This window comes from Lissotriton vulgaris, chromosome 2_1 (genome assembly GCF_964263255.1).
Source record: "Lissotriton vulgaris chromosome 2_1, aLisVul1.2, whole genome shotgun sequence".
NCBI classification, from domain to species: Eukaryota; Metazoa; Chordata; class Amphibia; order Caudata; family Salamandridae; genus Lissotriton; species Lissotriton vulgaris.
The window spans coordinates 996,100,341-996,119,440 of record NC_141687.1 but is presented as its reverse complement, the minus strand read 5'-3'; the positions used below and the strand labels follow the sequence as shown (position 1 = coordinate 996,119,440).

General features: G+C 41.8%; 1 protein-coding gene across 2 annotated transcripts in view; it reads right to left on the bottom strand.

Moving 5' to 3' along the window:
* The window catches only part of LOC147731524 (sodium channel protein type 2 subunit alpha-like), a 662,760-nt gene that overhangs the window by 148,834 nt on the left and 494,826 nt on the right, over positions 1 to 19,100 (bottom strand). For both annotated transcript variants that reach the window (XM_086956588.1, XM_086956587.1), the window contains one exon: positions 12,875 to 13,048. In XM_086956588.1, the coding sequence (XP_086812714.1) occupies positions 12,875 to 13,048 (174 nt within the window). The remainder of the gene's footprint in view (positions 1 to 12,874; positions 13,049 to 19,100) is intronic.

Genomic DNA, 19,100 nt, shown 5'->3' with positions numbered 1-19,100 from the left:
CTAGCTGCTCCTGACAGTGTGTAACATCAGCAATCCAGGATTTAAGGTTTGGTGCTCCCGCTCTCCCCCAGGAAATGGGTACCCGCCTCTTCGCCAGCAGAAGTAGCATCGCTAGTAAGCATCTTGTGTCTGTGGGAATATCTTTTGTATAGCCTAGGATGCCCATAAGAGGTGTAGGTTCCAGTCTAGTTCCTAATATCTCATTCACCGAAGTAAAAATCTCAACCCAGTATTGTGCTATTCTAGGGTAATACCATGCCAAGTGTAAGAATGGTGCTTGGGGTGCATTACATCTCCAGCATCTCAGATCATCGAGCAGGCCATACGGAAGAGCTGCATTGGCGTTCTGTAGGTATCTACGCAAGAATTTAAAGGTAAGTAATCGGAGCTTATAATTTGGGGAGAGCATCTCTAGCTGACCACAACAGAATTTCCATTGTTCCTCCGTCAAAGGCTCATTCTAACCCTCAATCAACTTATGTTTGGCAATTGGGAAAGAGACTTGCATAGAATTGTATAAGCGAGTGATGAATTTATGTTGTGAAGAGTTAGTGAATACCTGCTCTAGTGCAGTCAGTGTAGGCGGCGGAGCTGGAAAGGACCTATGCAGTTTCCAGCATGTGGCCCTGATTTGATAATATAGGAGCAGGTCTGAGAAATATGAATTATCAGCTCTCTTCCTTACAGGGGGAACAAAATTATCCGCTGGGTAAAAATCGGCAAAGGTCTTCCACCCCAGCATTCCAGCCCTAAGAACCTCGCCTCGATCTGCCAAAGCTGGTATCTGGGGCGCAAATAGAAGCTTGTGCCTAGCCCTAGCGCGCAACCCATCCTAGGCCCATCTGAGCGTTTATGTAGTGTTGATTTAATTTCTGGGTCTTTTAAATTTGGAGAAGACCGCTCCATTTAGTGGAATAGGCGTGGACCTGTCAAATTCAACAGCAGGTAGGAAAAACTCAAGGATGTCAGAACTGAGCCTGAGCACAATAGGCATACAGAGGGATATTTGGAGCTTCCAGCCCTCCCTGACTCAGGGGCAGACTGAGAAGTTCCCAAGATACATGTGCCTGCTTCCCAGCCCACACTAGTTGCGTCATCAAGGATCTGATTTTTGTAAAAAGGATTAAGTGAGGATTATAGGGAGGTTGAAAAAGAGATAGAAGAACTTTGGACCCATTTATTTGAATTTCAGAAAGCCCGCCAAACCTAGTCATTTCGCAAAGTATGGGGGTATATTTTCTTTTGGCTCCATTGTGTAGAGCGTAAAGTGAAATTGTAAGGCCTCTAGTTAAGAAACCCACCACTCTGTTGGCATGATGTTGTCAAATTTGAGCAGCTGAGGATTCTATGGCCACGGCAAAGAGGAGTGGGGATAGGGGACCCCACTGTCTAGTGCCTCTAGTTATAGGGCAGCTTTCAGATAAAAGACCGTTCACGCTCAGTCTCGCGGTTGGGCTAGAGTAGAGGAGCCTAATTTGAGCTATGAATGTCAGGCTAAGACCTATCCTAGCCAATATAGTGAAGAGATAGGGCCACTCCAGGGAGTAAAAAGCTTTGGTTGATTCTAGCAGCACTCCTGCTGCAGGGGTAGGGGGGTTTAAGTAGTGGAGTAGGGCATACAAAGTTCTTAATTTATGTGCTGTCGACATTCACGGCATGAACCCGGACTGATCTTGCCTGGCTATCAATGGGAGCAGGGACTGAAGTCTCGGAGCTCTTAATTTAGCCAAAATGTTGTTATCTACATTAATAGGAGATACGGGTGATAAGAGTCCTGGCTTGTGGGATCTTTATCAGGCTTTAGTGGCATCAGTAGTACAGCTTCCCTCATCGAGGGCGAGAGGTAACAATTCCTAATAGACTTCTAATACTGTGTATGGTTCATCAAGATAATTTCTGTGCACTCTGCCTAAACATAGAAACTCCAATGAATCCAGATATGTGTGTAGTTCTCCCTGCACATTAGGAATGGTGGAGGTATATAGGTTAGCATAGAACTCAGACAAATGATTAATTATTTCTGTAGTGATCCTCTTATTGGGTCCCCATTGTCATCCCTGAGCTCAGTAACTATGTTGGAGTTTCTCGGGGTGGAGCATGTTTGCCAGTGTTCTTTCAGGTCTGTCTCCCTCACCGTATCACCTGGCAGTGCTCTATTTCCCCATTAACTTTGCCTTCTGATTTGTCTCTTACGCATAGTCAGAGAACAATTTGTCTAAGTGATGCAAGGTGTGCCCCCTCGTCCGAACTGAAGTAACTCTTGTCTATATCTCTGATTTGTGAGTCTAAAGAATGGAGTCTTTGTCTAATCGAGTTCAGTACGCCCGCCTGCTTAGCGATGCAACAACCTCTAATTACCACCTTAAAGGCCTTCCAAAGTGTACCTGCAGATTTAACCGAGCCCTTATTTTTAGTGAAGTAGTCATTGATATCTTTTGTAATTTCTTTACGGAAGGCGTGATCTAGTAGGGCCATGGTAGGGAGCCTCCACACAAAGGGATGTTGCGCTGGTGTAAAGAAACTCAGCTGCAATAAGCATGGGGCATGATCAGATAGTGTCCTAGGCATGAGAGATACATCTGAGGTTAATGTGGCAATGTCATGCGAGACCACCCAAAAATCCAGTCTAGATCAGGCACTATGTTGTGAGGTAAATCAGGATTACGGTGTCACCACATTCCACCAAATTGTTAGGCTGGATAAGTGAATTGAGGACTTCGCTAGCTCGTGGATGAAGACTACGTGACGCCCCCTTCCTATCCAGGTATTCATTCAAAATTGTATTGAAGTCCCATCCAGATAACTGCATCACAGCCCAAACCAGCATTATTGGTTCAGAGCCTGCAAAAGAACTCAGGGTCATCTGTGTTGGTGCCATATATAGCAGCCAGTACAACTACCGCTTCCACAGATAGACCCATTAACAACAATGAATCTTCCTTCAGCATCAATGTGTGTGTGTGTAGATTTCCATTCTAACCCATTGCGTATCAGTATGGCCACTCCGCGTGCCTAGTTAGAGAAACCAGTGGAGCACCCCTCCCCTAGTGATTAAGGCACAGCTTGGTGTTAGATACATTTGGCAGCTGGGTCTCCTGCAGGAAACAGCAGTCTATTATGTGCCTGATCAAGTATGCGTGAATGAGTCTGGCTTTTCTGTGGTCATTTAGACCACTAATATTCCATGTTAAAAATTTCAGAGTTGTAATTTTGTGTTAGTGTGGCTTTACCAAAGTGCAGCATAGGACCTTATTGCGAGATACGTAAGTGCAGTTATAATTAAGGCTCCCGGTTTTCCGTTTTTACAGATTTTTACAGATAAATACAGACAGAAAACAATGTGTTTTCTGTCTGCATTTTTAACCCTTTCGATGCTCATGACGAGCTCAGCTCGTCATGATGCACAGTTGAGCTGTGCTGATGACGAGCTGAGCTCGTCATGAATAATGTAATATATCAATGTCCAGCACAGGAGGGGGAAAACGCCTAGCAGCCAAGGTGTTAAAAGTGGATAAATACAGAAAATTGTGCTTCTTTTAAGTGACTCCGTGTGCTTTCTTTCATGAATTATAGGCCAGCAACTGAGCAGATGGACAGAATGGGAAATTAAAAAACAGGATGAAATGTCTTTAAATAATGGAATATGTTGACATATTTATGGTATAATGCTAATATCTTCCAGTGTATGTATTGTGTAAGATTTGGCAGCTTAAATAGCTAAAACACGACAGACATCAAAGTGTGACTGCATGTCTGTCAGTTAAATAGATATGGAAACGTACAGTTTTACAACTTTATTTATACGCAAACACAAAATAAATATGGATAAATACAGATCAAATAGCCCAACAATAAATATGGATAAATACAGACGGAAATGGCCAAAAAATAAATACCATAAAACCGGGAGCCCAAGTTATAATGTAGAGTAGCCTGGACCAGGACCAATTTTGCTTGTGCCCAACTCGTAACAGAGAGGCAGACAAGACTTGTTAATACAATTACATGCAGCGTTTGTCAATGTAACTAAACATTGCTATACTATAAACCTAGCCTTATCCCCCCCACCCACACCAACCCCCCATTTAGGTTGAGCTAAATTATCCCCCCTCCCCCAACTTCAAAACAACCCTCCAAAGTAGACACGAGGGAACAATAATACGAGATCTCCCTAGGGGTGAGGAATCTGCGGCTTACACCCTGGCCTAAGACCAGGTGGATGAGCATGTTATTTAAAAGTACATTTAAGCATATCAATTACATCTATGTACGAGCTAGGTGTTGAAACAGTGGAGGTCTCAATACTACAACAGAACTTTACCACAAAATGATGAGGCAATCCCTCTGATTTCTTACCACCAGGCTTCAAAACCCAAACAGTATCAGTAGGCTGCCAGATCAGTCGCTAGCTCTGAGTGCCCGCTCAGTTTGACCAGAATTTTTTTGCTGGGTGTTTGTTTCCAGCAGCATGCTTGACATACTTTAAGGTAGATTTGGTGCCCATACAGAGGTGGTGGCTGCCGTCATGAGTGATTTGAAGCTTTGCCGGATATAGAAGTGCATAAGAGATACACGCCTGTTGAAGGTTATGATTGACTGGACAAATTCTCTTCTTGCAGATTGAACCGCTGGGGTGAAGTCAGGGAAGAAAGAAAGTTTGGTTGCCCTGATGTGTTATCTGGCCCATTTCTCCTGCCACTTTAAGAACACTGTCCCTATCCTCCACTAAATGGGTCAGGAGGGGTCTCAGAGTGCCACCTACGGGAGGCCTTTGGGCTAGGGACATGTGAGCCCTCTCAACAATAAACATAGTAGAAAGTGATGACCCAGAAACGTCAATAGAGTGTAAACAAAGTCTTCCACTCTACCCACGGCCGTGGTTTCCGGCACTCCAGTGTTCTGAATGTTATTACTGCAGGACCTGTCTTCCAGGTACTCGTTTTTGGCCTCGATAACTTCCAATACCTTTCCATGTTTAATAATTGCTCTCTTGTCTCTGTTTAGAACTCGTGCGCATCGCAAACTCTGTTTTCCAATTTGTCAATGCATACTTTGTGTGTGTCAACTTATTTCCTGACCTGGTCTAGTCTGTCTGTAAGTTTATCTATCTTGGTGTCAATTGTTTTGAAGGCCTGATTGAACATCAATAAGGATGGCACGCAGATCATCTCCTCTGTCCGTGGCTCCATCTCTCTGCTCAGTTTCGGGATCAGTCTCCGACTCCACAAGCCTAGTTGTCCTTTTATTCTCAAACAGCAGCTTGGTCTGCTTAGATTCTGTCTTCCCCATTTTCTTCTGTGTGATTTCACCTGCTGGGAAAGGTGTCTTGAGTGAAAAAGCAAGCAAGCTCTAATGTCCCTCATTCTGGAGAAGGGCAGCCATGCATTCAAGAATCCCTCCTCAGATTGCCACACAAACAGCTGCAACCAGGACCAGCTCTAGCAACGCCCAGTGCGACAATGTTAATTGGCGCCCCCAAGGACCACCTCCACCACAGATTCTCTCATTAGCACCCTGTAACAGTGACCAAGGCTCCATAACCACTTTCTCTCAGATGCATTGCATATAGGGCTACTCATACCAGTAAAGTATGTCAGAGCACTTTGCATACACACACATCACACAGACAATCAATCATACTTGTATAAATCAGTGTATAGGAGATGTTACATAAGCCAAAGGACTAAAAGTTGCGGAGTCACATGTCATCCATACTGGTAGGCAGTATAGTTTAAGAGTTCTTGGTGTGGAAAAGCACACACTCAAGAGTCGCAAAAGGAACAGCATAGTTGGGAGTTTCTTTAATAATAAGAATCAATTTCTACCGAAATTACCCCTTTGTGCAACATTAATCAATGTTCTGTACTTTGCAGAGTGTATGCAGTTCTATGAGGAAAGTTAATACCTCACTATTCTGTATTAGGATTTTAAGTTATAAATTGCAAGTAACAAAAGGATGGCTCTTTTAAAAGCAGTAACTTGCTGATCTATTTACATTATATTCACTCTGTAATCTACTTGATACACGTTCTTTGCAGTAGGCATATTAATCCTCTGTGCTACCTTCACTTAAGTCAAAAAACTGAACTACACAAAACTCTGATCTCTGGCAAGGAAGAACATTAATAACATGAGTTATCTTGATATTTTTGTGAGGGACCGTAATTGCAGGAGGAAAGGAACTTGGCAGCAGGTGCTTTAAAAGCATAATAAAGTTGCAAACACGGTGCCCCCAGGCAGCCGGCATCCCGTGCGATTGCACTGGTCGCACCGCTCTAGAGCCAGCCCTGGCTGCAACAATAGTTCAACGCAAGCGGAGGCTCAGACAGATATCACCTTTCTGCCACAAATGCAGGTCACAACACCACAGTTCAATTACCTCCACAGGGCCGTGCCGGAGGAAGAGACCAGGGCAAGACAACCAGCTGCACCAGACTAGTCCCAGAGGACTATATGTGGCTCACTCTCATCGACCCATTTGCAACGGACCCGATCCGATCGGGTACACACGGGTGAGGGGGCACTGGTATAGTCACAGCGGCTGCTTAACAGGATTAGTCGAAGCTTCTCCAGTTCTCCCCCCCACTTCCGGACAGCTTTAAAGCAATATATGACTCTCTATATGATGCAGAGCCTCTGGTCTCTACGTGTTGCTGGCTGATCACATTTGTTTAAATGGCACCATCTTATAAGTCTCGCCTCTGCACCCAGGGCTCACTTAAGTTAGACAGCGGAGGACCTCCCCGGTGTACCCGCAATGCTGATTCCTTGTGCTTGCACCCCGCCAGCATTGGCTGTGGGTGGATTCCCCCAACTGGGTTCGTTTACGCGCCACCGCCGCCAATGCGCCTGAGGCCTCCGATCTTCGCCAACATCCAGCCGCGGGCGCCGACCACCCAGCAGCGCTCTCCAGATAAGTGGCCCGACTCGGCTGTCGATTTCAGCCCAGGGCGACCCTCAGGTAGGGAGGGGACACACCAGTGGACCCAAGCTAGGAGCGGGCAACGAACCCCCAACAGTGTAACTGCAGCTACTGTGTGAACAACACCGCCCCCTACTTCTCACCTAAGCCCGGCGCTCCTCCAGCCGCCGGGGATCTGGTCATGACAGTGTGCCCAAATCTCGGGACCAATCAACCTCGCTAGCCGGGGCGCGGAATGGCTGCCGCTGGAACGCCGCCAGGCTATCGCTGACGCCGGGTGACGATTCACAGGCAGATTATCATTTGCCCAGCTTTGACAGGGGGCACAATCTGCACCCGGTGCAATGGGCTAACTATTTAGTGCCATTTGACGTATTTGTACTCCCGACTTACGGATTATGTACAGATGCTGACTCAGCCGGCGGAGTCCTCTCAGAGAGCTGCCATTTCACAGCACGGCTAGACCACGCCCCCACATTAAAAAACACTTTAATTACTACAACATGCCATATACCTACCCAACACCAAATAGCATCTAAAAACAATGAAAACTCTCCAATAACACCAACAACTTATATACACAACTCTTCAAGCTACCCCTTCAATAGAAATAACTTTAAAATGGGTAGAAATAAAATTACCTTAACAAACAAAGAGAAGCACCCAACCGCAACTTCTCTCCTCCACGAATGACCCAAAAACAACAGCAATAGACTTCTAATGTAGTTAGCAGTAAAAACAAATGACCGTTTAATAAAACTAAAAAATAGACTATTCCACATAGGAATGAATGAAAGAAATATAAAAAATATATTACAAATGTTCATTAGAATGTTTAAAAATGTTAAAAAAAGATGATACATGTAAACTAATGTTTCACAAATAATTGTACATTTTAAAATTATATAATAAAATATATTATAACAGATCAAATTATGTATTATATATACAATATTTCTGTTAAATAACAGTAACAAAATGTATGTCAATATGTTTCAATTTTTTTAAAACTATAAAATATTTAAATAACAGTACATTTATATTTACAGAAAAATTACACAAAACGATTTTTCTGTATGTCTTTAGCAAGTATTAAACAAAGTGTTAAACATTAAATAATATTGTAATGAATATTATTTAACATATATGTTTGTGGCGGTCCTACCGTCAACAGTCCATCGGTTCGACCAACTTTTCAAGAGTACGGTGGCCGGACCGACATCATCCCGATGACACACCACTGCCACCGCCAGGATCATGGATCCCGACGGTGCAGTGGTTGGGATGGTTGAGGTGAATAGCAGCGGTGCTGAGGAAGGCACCGCCGTTCAGATTACAATCTGCATTTCTGACATCCTTTACATAGCAGTGACTGTGTACCATGCATGACTTGGTAACAGTGCGCGCATGACAGTGCAGGTGCTGTCATGTCACAATACGGCAGATAGGATGACGCCGGCTTGACGGTGGTCTCCCGACAGTCAACACTATGGCCTGGCAGTCTGACCACCAGATTCGTAACTAGGATCTTTGTCTGTATTTGTTTAAAAGCTATGAAATAATGTTATATATTATTTTTTAAAAAGGGACAAATTGTTTTTCAAATAAATATATATATAAAATATAAAAACTTAAATACTGAAAAATTAAATGTGGATTATTTTCTTCTAATAATCCTTATTGTAAGAATATTATAACACTGCAAACACTATGCTTTCCTACCATACCAATACAAAAACTACTGTTACAAATTACTAAACACTACAAACAAAGTAAGCACATATGTATACCACAAAATACTTACATTTTCCTTCTCACACTACAACACAACTTACCTCAAACAAGGATTAAGATACTAAAGGCCAGATTACGTCACTAAAGGCCAGCCCGCAGCCATGTGTGTCGGAATAACGCTGCCAAGTCTGTGGCATCTCGACTGCCGTATCACAACTTAACCATGGGGCTGGGGGTGTTGCTGTGGCACAGTCATGGCAGTGGCGTGCTGCGGCTCCATCTAAGAGCCTAAGCCAATGCCGGCCATGCTGAAGTGCATCTGGGCAGTCGGGTGCACTGTTTCCCTGCAGCAGGGTCTGCAGGAGCAACTGTGCGCACAACCATAAAGATGGAATGGGGCACACATAGGTGTCACCATGAACATATCTATATGGTATGCTTGCCCTGGAGACATCCTTTCACCCCCAAAACATGCCTTTCCAACAGCCTTTTCACCGGTGGTGGTCTTGCGTTGGGCTTGTGACGGTCCGACTGTCTGATTCGCAATCAGGCCCTAAAAGTGCATAAAATATTGTTCCCACTCCACAATAAAATAATTCAGGGAAGACATTGGACAGTAAAGGGGCAATAATTATTATTGCAACTTTAATATCACTTAACTTGGGGGAGGTGCAGAGCACTAAAGAGCCAACATTTACTATTCCCACTCCAATATCTCTTAACTCAGGGAAGGTTTTGGACAGTAAAAAAAGCAATATTTACTATTCCCACTCAAATAGATTGCAACTCAGGTAAAGGGTCTGGACACTAAAGAGGTAGCATTTACTATTCCTACTCCAATATCATTTAACTCAGGGAAGTTGCTTAACACTAAAGAAGCAACATTAGCCATTCCCACTACAACAAAACGTATGTAAGGGAAGGGTTTAGACAATAAAAGGTGCAATACTTACTTTACCAACTACAAGTTAACTCTACTCCTCAGGGAAGGGACTGGACACAAAAGAGCCATCATTTACTATTCCCATTCCAATTAGAGTTACATCAGAGAAGGTGCTGGACACTAAAGAAGCAACATGAATCATTCCACCGCAATAAAATGTATCTCAGGGAAGGTTTTGGATAGTAAAGGGGAATAATTTTCTATTTCCACTCCAATCTAACATATCTCAGGGAAGAGGCCGGATACTAAAGGGGCAGCATTTACTATTCCCACTCCAATTTTACTTACCTCAGGGAAGGTGCTGGAAATTAAAAAGGCAATTTTAGCCAATCCCACTACAATAAAACTTATGTCAGGGAAGGTTTTGGACACAAAGGGGCTAGATTTATTATTCCCACTCCAATCTGTCTCAACTCAGGGCAGAGACTGGACACTAAAGGGGCAACATTACTGTTCCCACTCCAATATCACTTAACTCAGGGAAGGAGCTGATCAGTAGAGAGGCAATATTAACAATGTCCACTGTAACAGAAGTCTGGGAATCTTTTATACAGTAAAATGGGAAATGTAACTTAATTCAGGGAAAGGGCTGGACACTAAAGGGGCAACATTACTATTGCACTCCAATATCAGTTAACTGAGGGAAGGTGCTGGACACTTAAGCGGCAACATGAACCATTCCCACTGCAATGAAACCTATCTCTCTCAGGGAAGGTTTTGGACAGTAAAAGTGGCAACATTTACAATTGCCACCCCAATTTAACTCAACTCAGGGAAGATGCAGGATACTAAAGGGGCAACATTTACTATTTCCCCTCCAATATTATTTAACTCAGGGAAAGAGCTGGACACTAAAGAAGCAATATTGACTATTCCCACTGCAAAAAATGTATCTCAGAGAAGATGATAGACAGTCAAATAGGCAACAATTGCTATTCCCACTCCACTGTAACTTAACTCAGGGAGGGGTCTGGACGCTAAAGGGGTAACATTTATGCCCTCACTATGATGTTGGGTGGACCGCCACCGACAGGCTGTCGGTGGTGGTCTGCCCAACATCCAGGGCAAATGTTGACTTCCACCAAGATTAATACCTCTGAGAAAAGATGTTATATCTTTATTGTCTTGGTTTATAATGCTGTAGTGTTTGTCTCCACTGAGCCCCAAACTCTCTAGCACTATTTGTATCCACCCAATCTGAGGATAAGTGCACATATTTCTTATGTTAGAAACAAGGAGTCACAATGAGCAATTGAAAAATGTTACTTCTCTGAGTTTATGAAGGACTGATAAGGCTCAGCAATCAAACTATGTATAAACCAGAGGAAAGAAACTACAACATTACAACTAAACATCCACTTAGCCACGTAATAGTCTGACTGGTAATATTTTATTAGCCATTCCAGTAGACATTGCCATCTGTACTTTTGGAATGAGAAAACAATCCAAGGGCAAAATAATGTAGGCCTTCGTATGAGGTGGCAACCCTTTTTGAAAAATTTTCCAGCACCCGAGTCTCAATTGTGGCTTCTCTACAAGGACTAGTGAATTACAATCAATTTGTCTTTTTCCTTTTGTCCAATGATTAGTGCCATTTGGGGAACAACTTTGAAGCAAGATCTCTTTTTATGGTGTTTTTATAGCAAAGCTCACCTCGATGGGATAGTCGGCAGTCCATGGCTCCAGAATATCTAGAGCAGAGAAGTGGCATGGATGGGGAAGAGGTCACTGCCAGATAAAAGCATTTATATTATGAACCAGGAAGCCCTTTCTCTTGTCGGTCATCAAGTCTCTGCTGAAGTAGGTGCAAGTTGTCTTATTATGAAAGCCTATCAAAAACCAGAGCAATGGCTATAGAAGCATGTCCGAGATGTGATATAACAGCATTTTCGTCATCTTTAGATTGTGCCAGAAAGGAAAAACATCTTAATTAGCAAATAGTTGTGAAAGTGGTCAAACTAACCAGATTTAATAAAGCACACTGGCTGTGACATAGGAGGCACCACCTGTACTCAGCGGGCTTGTCACTCATGGGACTCTTCGCACAAACCACAGTGTGTTGTGTGTATCCTTGACATGCTCATGTGCTGCCATAGAATGTTTTCAAGTCTCAGCCTGCGTCAAGTTCCAAAATGTTTGCTTCATTTCAACCAAATTTCCAAGCCATGAAAATATGAATGGTTTACAGTTCAAGTTCGAAGCTGATGTTTATTATTTTATATGCCTTAAATCTGCTTGCATTTTAGTTTTGTATTAATAAGTATTTGCCAAATTTAAAGATGATTGATAAGCAAATATGTTTAATGAAAAATGGCTTGCACCTTAGCTTCAAATGATTCTGACAGAGCCTTAATCACACAAATTGTACATTTGATAGTTCCAACTTGTGTTAATTTAGCTATGTCAGAGAAATGACTTGGATGTCAAGAAACTAAAATATAATACAGCCAATCGCCAGGGATGTGTAATAAAGTATTATAATGTTGAAACACTGGTGATAGGAACTCAAGAAGTAGTCCAAGTTTAGTAATGTAAGATATAACAAAAAAAGGAATAAACAAAACCACCAAACCTAGAAGGAAAAACATACACAATTAAACAATCATGAAATATAAAACATATGCTGTTAATGCATAGGCAGGTACCCATCGAACTCTATTAAGTAAACATCAGAAAAAAAGCAAGAAACAAGTTTAGACTGTCTCTCCAAAAGCTGTAGCTCCTACTTGCGTATAAAATGAAGTTGCATTAAGCAGACGTATAATTCACCCCAGCAGGAACAATACCATATGTTTCCTACTAATCTCTATGTTATATATTTTTCACACTGCTCACTTTAAAATCAAACTTATATGATTCATTAAGTGTATGTCCGTACATTGCCCTTTTATATGTAGGCAAGGGGTGTTTTGAGTATTATATGCACAATTTTGTATTTTGTTATCAGTTTAAAAACAAAAAAGATCAATACAAATATGAAGACCTGCTTTATTATTATTAGCATTTTGCACTATATTTGTTTTATATCACTGTCTAATTTCATGACTTAAATGTACATTTTCAAAGGTTTGACAGAAGATTCTTCTGACATGGCTTTCATTTGCAAATAATCCACATGCTAACTATGTGCAATGGAAATAATATATATTTCGAAAATAAAACTTTAAAAAACGAAAAGAAGCAAAAGGCTATATGGGACATGATCACCAGTTAGAACACACAACTCGGCTTTGTCTAGAATGCGAAATAGAGTTGGGCAGCACAGGAATACTTACATCGACTATCAGGAAATCCAGCCAGCACCAGGCATTGGTGAAATACTTTGCAAATCCATAAGCCACCCATTTCAGAAGCATTTCCAGTATGAAGATGTACGTGAACACCTTATCAGCATATTCCAACATAGTCTTAATCGTCTTTCGCTGTTCAATGTATATGTCTTCAAATGCCTGTTTAGGAAAGAAGTTATATTTCACACACATTTCTGATTTAGCATTTTCTCACAAGACAGCATTTTGTAGTACAAGATAAACATTGATATGTACATATATTCTGTCTTTGGTAGAGACACTGTATTTCAATTATACAAATAGCCCAACCCACATGAGAAGTTCATTCAAAAACAAATACCAGGGATGAATGAGGCCATTTTAGGTTGCGCACATCTGTCTTAAGTAAAAGTGTAAAAAAAGCAATTGGTTTTGGTTTTCTAACCCAACCTAATGCGATTAAGAGCTTAGAGTATTTATCAAAGAGTGATAACTGAAAAATGATTGCCACTTCCTCCTGCAGGCTTGCAACCTGAATCACAGTCACCAGAAATACAATTAAAGTCTCACATGAGGAAAAAAATAAACCACCGCCATTTGCCCAGTCATTAATCTCTATGCTAAATGGTCGGAGGCAAACACAGATTCTCTGAGTAGTATCTGTAAAAAAGCTCAAAAGCATAAAATGTAAATTAATGCGGTGAAATGCAAAACCTTTATTCTCATATTTTTGTTAGCTGTAAGAAACGCATTTAGAATGTAATAGCATTCAATGGCCGGCCGTCGGCAACAATCTCAGAGACAGCACATCTACTGTTGTGCGGAGGTGAGTTTCAGGCTCCATCTAAACAGGTAGGACTGGTTACTAGTTGATACTAGGGAAAATGTTGTCAGACCTTGCAATAGCTCACATGCATCCTCACCATCCTTTGTGCAATGAGGCTCCGTTGTTCCTGCAGTGTAATCTAGTGAATGGCAGAGGAGAACTGATGTCCTGAAACAAATTGCAGTGATACTTGTTTTATGGTAGTGACTTGTGGACTGAGAAATATCTTCTAGTAGAATAGAGCACAGTGTCACCAATGTCGAAGAATGTGCAGCTGACCAAGGAACCAGGATCACCGTTGACAAGAGAGCCGGAGGGATCAGAGTGGCGGCAAACCTATGGTAAACTATTAATACCCCAAGATCCAACAGCTGCAACATCAAGGATATTTGTGGTTAAAGGCAGAGAAGATGACTGCAGTGGGATGTGGCATCCCTCTTTCCTGAAATGGTACTTTTAACCTACACCCTCTATGAAAAGACCTAATGATTCATTAGATCGACTCATCCAATCCTCAGACGCCTGGACTGTCCTTGTAGTCATCTATGCACAGGATGATAGATCAGTCTGCAGAACTTGACTCTGACTTGAGTGGATTACCTGGAGAGTGCACTGATAGACAGACTCTGATACTACTATCCCAGCTTTGCCACTGAGCACACTGGTTGCCATCAATTATGACTGTGCATTGTCAGTTGGAAATTTATGTGAAAAGGTCAATTTACTGCCTACTGATGGTGTGGAAGAGTGCAATGAGATGGAGGCTGAGGATCCCGACTTTCGCTTTGACTGTAGCATGACAGCTTCATTGTTTCTGCTCATTAATCCAACATGGAGGTTGAAGGTGCAACTGAAGAAGAAGTTACATTTATTGCCAATAGTCTCAGAGACAGACATGCATTTTGAGAAGGAAAAGATTGGGTCTGCTTAATTGAAAATATAAGAGCGGACTGCTCTGGACAGACAACTAATAACTTTGCCAGAGGGTTCAGCAGATGGTGCATGTGAACAATTGCTGAAGGTGGTCTTGATTGCACCATAAAGGGATTGACCAATCCCCTAAAGCATCATTGAACAGCTGCACTTACACACATCAGTATGAGGAGCAAGGACAAGCAAAGCAAGCCAGCTAAAACAAACATAAGGCAACTGGATGCGGACACATATTTGTTTTAGCCGGATTGGAACTGGCTTGGGGTGGGTCCACTAGTGTCACTCAGAACTTGAGTACTGGACCAGCAATTATGAATATAAAGACTTCTGCTGGTAGTAGCAAATCTGATGGCAGCCAGTCCAGAGAAGATGTAGTAGCACAAAGTGTTAAGATGAGGGAGTTTATATGCCCCTTAATGGTAAATTCAAGCATGCACATTGTACCCTAGCATTGAAGAATATGAAATGGCAAGATGAAAGAAAGCAATAATCAGGATCTATAAAAATTCATACTAAACTGTTTTATAAGATACTACTTTCATTTGGGATTGAAGGATTCAAATTTGGAACCAAAATACAAAGAATACACACTGTTCCAATTATAAGTAATACCTGCTGAGTGAACCCATTAGGCATTTATGAAGCTTTTCAGATGCTTTTGGCATGAAAATAAACCCTGAACTGTTGTATTAAATTAATGGATGATTCTTTCTTCATTTTTTAATTCTTAGCTAGATGCTCAGCTTCAACCGTGTGTCAACAACTTCTGAAATCACTATCAACATGTTCTGTAAAGTTAATGCCACACACATTTTCTTCCTGAAGTTGGTGAGACTCCGGATAACCTGACATATTGGACCAACATTTTGAAGACAAAATTGAAGCTGAGTGACTAATGGACCAGATGATCTTATTGCTTTTGTTATAGTCATGCTGTTGCTGCCTTTTTGATTTTTGATTTGAGCTCCCCAATCCTGGCCCCTTAGCCAAGTGGGACTGATCCACACTGTTCACCAGCATGGTAATGGAAGAAACTACGGCTACTCCAGCGGCGTGTTAATTTAGGCGTTCTGTGATGCATGTGATGAAAGGTTAGTTTGGAGGGCATACCATTGTGTGAGAAAGTGAAAGGACTACAGAGAGAAGGAGAACAAACAGAGGGGAAAAAGTAAGCTAAAGCTCCAGTAATTAATATAAATAATTAATTAGGGTGATGATTGAGGCAACTACAGTGGCCTTGTAAACTAAGGCAAAAAATAAAGGTGTGGACTGTGTTTGAGCAAGCTCAAGGCTATGTGACTAGCACACTAAAAAGTATCTAGCATAAAAGCGGAAAAAATACTTTCTCTACAATGCACACCTTTATGGGTAGTTCAGGCTGTGGGGTAGTGAGTTTGTAATTTGCAATCTGTGCCCATATCTTAAAGATGAAGACAAATAAAATATGGTCATTGGTAGTAATTAAGCTGAAACTGGGAAAGTGGGATGTTTGACTATCACATCTCCTTTGATATCTTACGGAGAGGATTAATGGTCTTCCTGAGTTTTTAGTTAGATATATAGATGGGCAAAACCATATGTTGAAGGGGGTATCATACTATGGTTATCACTCCTCAGCCAGAGGAGGGCAAACTTCAAATGTTTGAAAAAGGTGATGTAGAATTTTGAAGTTTTGCTTAATACTTGATACTTGGTTTTGGCATGGGATTGTCCCCATCATGGTACATAGGAGTGAACCAACTGCAAGTGAATCTGATATTCTGCTTTTTACCAACCCAGTGTTCACACTAATTTAATGGGTGTTCTGAGGCCTAGCATGGCCTAGTAATGTCAAGGTCCGAAACTAGTTGTATGATCTAAAGTGGCGCACCAAGCATAAGCTTTTTTAACAACAAGAGCTACTATCCATGGCAGAGGCTCCCGTCATGCTCTGCGAGTGAAGGCAAGGTGGGCTGGGCGGCTGACAGCACTTTGCTCTTGGTAACGCGGAGAGGAAGAGCTAGTTCGACTTTCTCCCCGCGGTGTCCGAACTGTAGTGGAAGATATTTCTGACCTTATCTCTAAATATATTTGCCCTGAAATTGCATCTCAGGGAACTGAGCTCACTATCACTAGAGCCCATCGTGTCCCAGCTGTCCAGTATCCCAACGGCAAATATCCAAGAACTATTACAGCTAACTTTGGCGACTTCAGAATTAAGATTAGAAGTAAGATTCTGGCGCGTGCCATCCAAGCCAAAGGATTTAAGACCTCTGATAACTTTTAAAGTCTTCTCAGATATGTCTGCCTTCTCAGCACAGAGGAGAAAAGAGTTCAGATGCATGATTAATTCCTTTCAGCAGCTAGGGGCCCGGCGAGTATTATTCAGCAATCTAAACTGAAAGTTCTACATAGAGGGTGTGTCAGGATTTTCCACTCTGTTGAAACAGTTCAGGAGTTTTTACATTCCCTATAGCATGCAGCGGATGGTAGTAAGGGCTAGTGATTCCTGTTTCTTGGGTTTTTGTTTTTGTTTTTGTTTTCTAAGCTATGGATGGCTAGAGACAGTAGTGGATTCAGTTATGTATTTTTTTTTCTTTCTATTTTTTTCCTTTTCTTTTTCTTTCTCTTCATTCTTTCAGTGAATAGCGTTAGCTGCCAGCTCATCGCTTTGTGCGCCATGTCATTGCACCCCAAAACCGGGAGACGGAGGGGGTAGGGTAGGGCCACGAAGTCTGGGTATCTTCTGCTAGAGGGCGATTTTAATCTATTGGTAAGTCCAGCTATTGATGGCTCCCGGGCCAGCAAAACACAAACTAAACCTAAGTCCAGAAAGCTGTATCAAGATTTTATAAGGGACTTTGCAGTAGTAGATTGTTGGAGGGACCAATACCCAGATAAAAGACAATATACTTGCCATTCAGGAAGATTTCATTCCTCCTCTCAGATTGACTTTTATTTTATTTCACATGCTCTTTTAAAGACTGAGTCTGAGATTTGTGAAAATCCTTTCTCAGATCATGCACTGATTACTGTGAAGTTTGAAATTAAAACTCAATCAAAAATTAGGCCCAGATGGGTATTTGATAAACCTCTCTTTGTTGATGAACAATGGGTCTGGCATATGCGTTTGGCATTAGTGGAATTTTTAAATCTAAATATTAACACCGCTTCTACGTTAATTGTCTGGAATGCCTTAAAAGCTATTTTTGCATACTTGGCCGTTAAGAGGAAGAAAGAGACTACTCATAGACTCCAGCTTGAGAAAGAGCTAAGTAGTACAACAGCAGAATATCTTGCTACGCCATCTCCAGAAGGGAAAGCTAAACTCTCTGGTGCCAAGTTCAACTTACAAGAATACTTTGTAGCTAAAGACATTTTACATCATGACTCAGTATTACAGGAGATACGAGGTGAGCAATCACATAGGCAGATTTCTAGCCTGCCTGTTCTTCTAAAAAGAAATCAAATACCAACCACATTAAAAATAATAGTAGACCCAACTACTCTGTGTTTTTTGTTTCTTCCCTCAGAAATCTCGGAGGTGTTTCTTAATCACTACAAAGACCACAATACTGAAATGCACAACACTAGCTCAGAGGTTGCTTTAGCTTGACTTGACAGGATAAATATCCCTATATTACAACCTGAGCCACAAGAGCTCTTGAGCTCAGTTATTTCTTTTGAGGAAGTTGCACAGGCGATAAATTCATCTCCGGCAGCCAAGGCCTGTGGACCAGATGGAATCCCCTCCGAGATCTATAAGATTTTTTCTCCCCAACTCTCTGTTTTCATGAAAATGTTATTTAATGGGATCCTTGAAGGGGACCCCGTTTAGGAAAACTTCACTCAAGCTGAAGTTGCAAGCTTTGTTAAAAAAGGGAAACCAGAAAATGAGGTTAATTCGTATAGGCCTATTAGTCTATTAAACTCTGACTACAAAATCTTTACTAAACTTCTTGCTAATAGACTTGTGCAGGTTGCCCCTTTACTTATCCATCATGATTGGAATGGCTTTCTTAGAAACAGACTTTTGGCTTCCAACACTCATTTGGTGCAGGCAATCGATTACTTCCATACTAATAAAACCAAGGTGGCTGTAACAATGCTTGAATCTGAAAAAGCATTTGACAGAGTACAATGGCATATTTAATTCACAATCTTAAACAAATTTGCGATCCCAAGTGTATCTGCCAGGCAGTGAAAAATCTGTACCTCAATGCAAAAGCGTCCATAATTATTAATGGGGATTTCGCAGGCACAATTTCTATCAGTGGGGGGACACACCAAGGCTGCCCCCTTTCTCCTGTGCTATTCTCCCTGTTTATTGAGCCTCTGGCATGTGCCATTCGGCAGGATTATGCTATAGCCGCTCCCCTACCCGGGTTCAGCGAAACGTAACATTTTTGCCAATGATATGGCACTTTATTTAGCAGCTGATATGGATACTCTAATAGCACCGTCAATATCTTGCCCCTCACTATGCGGGAACAT